General features: G+C 49.4%; 1 protein-coding gene across 2 annotated transcripts in view; it reads right to left on the bottom strand.

Moving 5' to 3' along the window:
- arvcfb (ARVCF delta catenin family member b) overlaps positions 1-5,000 on the bottom strand; it is a 90,905-nt gene that overhangs the window by 33,847 nt on the left and 52,058 nt on the right. For both annotated transcript variants that reach the window (XM_062543081.1, XM_062543082.1), the window contains one exon: positions 4,022-4,093. In XM_062543081.1, coding sequence (XP_062399065.1) covers positions 4,022-4,093 — 72 coding nt within the window. The remainder of the gene's footprint in view (positions 1-4,021; positions 4,094-5,000) is intronic.

Here is a 5,000-nt window from a genome sequence, read left to right as displayed (position 1 = left end):
ACGCAGAAAGAATGTGTTCAAACGCTGATCTATTTTTATGGCGGACACTTAATTAAAACGCTTCCTTTCAGAATTCTTAGCGGCTTCTTTCCTTAAGCGCTGTACGCCCGGGGGCCTTGAGTAACACCAACTGCGACTTCTCCGGAGGTGTCACCGCAACCCACCAGGCAGTCAAGCCAGTCACTTGTGTAGTAGCGTAACGACGGGCGGAGAGGTGCGAGACTGACACTGGCTTGTTGACAGTACACAGGCTTGTTTCTGTCACTTAGATCAGCGCACCATATGACTCCGCCTGACTTGTGACACGGCGCGCTCTCAAAGTCTGCCACGCTCCGCGGTTTTCCTCGTTGATGGGCGCTAACGTTAACGCGGCCGTGCGAGGATTTACGGTCGGTAAGGGTGGATCGTTTTTTTTCCCCCCTGCCTCCGTGCGCCCGTTTGCGAATCGGTGGGAAGACGTTCCCTTTTTTCCCGAGCGGTGGATTAGCCTGAGAGTAATGGTGGGTCGGAGGGTTGCGGGGAGCGGGGCCACTTCAACCCTCTCCTGTTCTCCCCCCCTAACGCAGATAAAGACAGAAATATGCCTCTAATCTGCACCATAGCTCGCTGGCAGCCAAGGGTCTGAGTGTGGGAGCGGGACATGTTCGACGAGCAGACACTCACTTACACCCATTACTCCTGTCCAAACAAAAAAGGGATCAGGAGAGGAGAGCAGCGGAAAGGGAGATTGAGAGAGTGAGACAGAGGGAAAAAAAGAAAGGAGGGGGTGGAAGAAAAAGAGAGAGAGAGAGGAAGTGAGGGAGGGAGAGAGCGAGAGAATTGAGAGGGAGTCTAAGAATCTAATCTACTTTGTTGGCAATGTGACCGAGTGTGACTCGTCAGTAGGAGGGCCATTTCAATCCGGCATGCAAAGAGATGAGATCTCGCTCTCATTTCCATTAACTCGGGGCTTACCCCGTGATCGCTTTACCTGGGGATCAGGTGAGAACTTGTCATTGGCCACCGCTGTGGGCCACACGTAACGCTCCAACAACACAATCGCACTGGCATCTTGCTACGAAACGACGTCACGTACTGTACGACCCTGTTCACCTTTGCGTCGTGACCCGCAATTAAATACTAAAACGTCAGACGTACAACACGGCAAGGGGCGGTCGAACGTTCCAACCATACAGCAATTACGCTCTCCTGCGGCAGTGGCGGCGCACCGCTAATTATCATTCTTTTAAGCTCATCTGCTTGCCTTGACTTTGAGGCGATAAAAGGCGAAATCGGCTTACCTCTGTAAAGCAGCGCAATTAATTGTAATCTAGTTTAATAGAAGCCCACTTTGGCTTGCTAATGTGACTAATTACAGAGAAACAGGAAGTGCTATTGACTTTGAGCGACTGCCATCACACCCCGATGGAGCCGGTGATGGGTGGATGCCTCTACCCCCCGACACCCCCCACACACACACACACACACCCACGCCCCTCGTCGCAGCGACCGGCGAGTGTGTGAGTGTGTGATTCACGCTGTCTAAACAGACGGGCTGTCAGGAGACGCATACTTATGCCCTTCAGCCGAGACACACACGAGCGTGCTAACTGCTTCAGCGACGGCCCCTGAAGTGACCCCCCCCCCCACCACCACCCACACACACATACAAACAAGCACAAATGCATACACGCCCATAGACACATGGACAGAAAGACAGGCACACAAACACACACACACACACACACACACACACACACACACGCAATGTCTTCCTCCCAGAAGCCATCAAGAGGATGAATAGAAAATGAGAAATGGGGCTGTGGCTGTACACACACCACACAGACTAAAGGGAGAGAGTGGAAATGACAGGAGGTAGAGAGGAGAGAGAGAGAGAGAGAGAGAGAGAGAGAGAGAGAGAGAGAGAGAAAGAGAGAAGGGGAGAGAGAGAGAGAGAGAGATGGAGGGGGGTTGGTGTTTGGGGGCAGAGTGAAGTAAACAGAGAGACAGCTTGAGCGTCCACACAATGCTCCAGAGCATGGGGGAGATTGGGTAAGACCCAGAACAAGCCATATTGCCTCCCTAATCCTTAAGGAGAGCGGAGCTGACACACCCCTCCCAGCTCTCCTCCCCATGATCGCTGGCTGCTGGCTTTGTGTGTTCATCACGTCTGCGTCTGGATGTCAGGAGGGATCCCGAGAGACTTCGTACAAGTGCTCCTGTCAGGCGCAGGAACCCAAACCAGCACCACCCACCACAACGCGCCACACACACACACACACACACACTGTTCTGTCCACCTCACACACACCATCTGTAATGTCAACTCCTGTACCAGGCACCGCCACGGCAACCCAAACAGCTTTTTACAGCTTTTTATGTTTACGGGCTTTGACTACTCTCGACTTTATCCATTTACTGTACATCTGGAACGTTCCGTTGATATGCTCCACTTATGGTGCAACAAAAGGTGGCGTGTGTGAAGGGAAGGCTGCGTAGGTTAACCTCCACACAGCTGCATTCATCCCCCCCTTTAACGACCTCTTTTGATCGTGCCGAATCTACGCACGGAGCAACCCCTGACATAAGATAAGCCCGCTAATGCACTCAGAGTAAATCACACACACACACACACACACACACAGGCGATGACGCTGGGTGACCTGGTGTAGCCGCGGGGGCAGCGGGGCATGGCTGAGTAATCCGTCCCCTCTCGCATCACATCCTCTTCCTGCGGGGCCGTTATCGCCGCTCGCCAGGCCAAACGACTCTGTGCAGACGCTACTTCAAAGTCGCGTTCAAAGTTCAAATGCCCTCCAATACCGCAGGCCATTAAGCGATATATATATATATATATATACGTTCGCATTCCCCCGTTGCGCTCCGAGTCGCTTTGAATAAAGCTGATAAACACGTCTGCCAGGTTGCCGAGTCAGCGCCGGGGGGTGCGCGGAGGTAAATGAGGGTGAGGGTGAGGATGAGGACGAAGGCTTTGCTGATGGCAGTCTGCCCTCCATACGGCGCGTGGTGTGTGGTGTGTGGTGGGTGATGGGCGTGAGAGAGAGGTTAGACTGACGCACTGCTGACATGGCTCTTTCATCTCCCCTGGTCCAGGTCCCTGGTGACCCACATCCAGACGATTACACCCCCCAGCTGGCGGCCCTGCCTCGGGGCTGCCTCACCCCTGCTATCTAATCCATTAGCCCAGCCAGCACCCAGCCGCCATCAACCGCCCCGGCGACTTTGACCCGTTGCCAAAGGGGTAACCGCAACGCTTTTTGCGCCCTGTGTACACGACCTGGAGGACAGAATAAAAGCGCCCCCTCCACTGAAAGTTGATTTAAAGTTCTAGAGGAGATTATAAGGGACATGTTTCCCTCTCACAGGACTGAGTGGAATAGAACTGTCTCTGGGTTCTAGGCTCCTTTCTGTAAGATGCTTTGGATAAAGGCATCTGTTAATTGAATAGATGTAAATGTAAATATGGGGCCAATATGGTATTACACGTGAAATCAATTACTATGTGTGACATCACACGACTGTACATTTAAACAGTTTTTCAAGATATGATATCCGTGATATGACTGCATTCTGTGAGTCATATTTCCAGTGGGAACATAAAACTTAGCTAACTATAATACCAGAAAAAGTTAAAGTAGGCCAATTCAAACATAGACTGGGTTAGCTACCATCCCCGTGATGTTGCTCCCTGTATATATTTAATGACTGCTGTGCTAACAGTTCACTTCAGCTCTGCCAGTGTGCCTTAGACAGCTTAGAAATAGCTACCCAAAACACACCACTGCTAAAACAAGCCCTCATACCGACAACCTTGAATATAAAAAAAAACAAAACATGCAAAGGTTCATTCTGAGCACAAGATGTTCTGCCTCTGGCAAAGCAAAAACCGCCATACTTTTGCAACACTACCAAAACAAGCACATTGTTGGGCACGGATGCCCTAGCCGCACTCCTCCCCCGTGATGGCTTCCGGAATGTTGCTCTTGTAGCAATTTCACGGGACGTGGGGGAGCGGACATACCTTTTGTTGGTTCCGTGCGCTTGGGGAGATCCAGCGTGTCGTAGCTTTTGTCGTTCTCGCCGTTTTTTCGCCCTGCGTGGAGATGAGAGAGAAGGAACAGGTGTGAGAGTCAGCTTTGGGCACAACAAACTGTCACCAATATAACACACACACACACACACACACACACACACACACACACACACAAATACAAACAAACACAGACATTCCACTATATAACATATACTGTATGCATAAGTACATCTTCACAATATAATGGCCAACATCTCATATAAACATACAGATAAGGAAAGAAGACATTACTAGACAGGGATATGCACATGACATGTTGGATTGAATGGATGCCATATCAAAGCAAACAGACAGAACATGTACTAGCACTGTATCTTACCAAGACACAGAACACACCATCTACACTATTTGTACACAGACAACAAAAACACTAGATGCATGTGATGGATTTACACATAAATGTATGCACTAATGGACAACACACAAACTGTATTTTCTAAGTATACTTTAACTGAGATAGACCAACATATAACATACAGCATATGCATCTCAGACATATGTGCACACACATACAGTAGTCTTTCACAGTAGATAATATGCAAATATGCATCTAAACGAACATGCACACAGAGCTAGCAGAAAACAATTAAATCACCTAGAGGAAACATAGCATAGATGAACAATGATAGACATGCCGACAGCCTACCAACACTGTACACTGACTACTAGACACACAAACACACATATACCCATACAAACAAAATAGACTAACAGGCACACACACACATGACTGACAAGATGGCTGGTCACTAGAAGCTAAATGGGACAGCAGTTTGGACAAAACAGCTGTCCCTTTCACAGCACAGTGTTTAGGAATGGAAGAACAAAGGCATGAGATGCAGGGCAGTGTGATACAACAGACGGGTTGGGAAACACACAAGAAGTGAAGACTTAAAATGACACTCAA

The sequence above is a fragment of the Sardina pilchardus genome, chromosome 8 (assembly GCF_963854185.1).
Source record: "Sardina pilchardus chromosome 8, fSarPil1.1, whole genome shotgun sequence".
NCBI classification, from domain to species: domain Eukaryota; kingdom Metazoa; phylum Chordata; class Actinopteri; order Clupeiformes; family Clupeidae; genus Sardina; species Sardina pilchardus.
The sequence above is the reverse complement of the archived record's forward strand: the minus strand, read 5'-3'. Positions and strand labels throughout refer to the sequence as shown.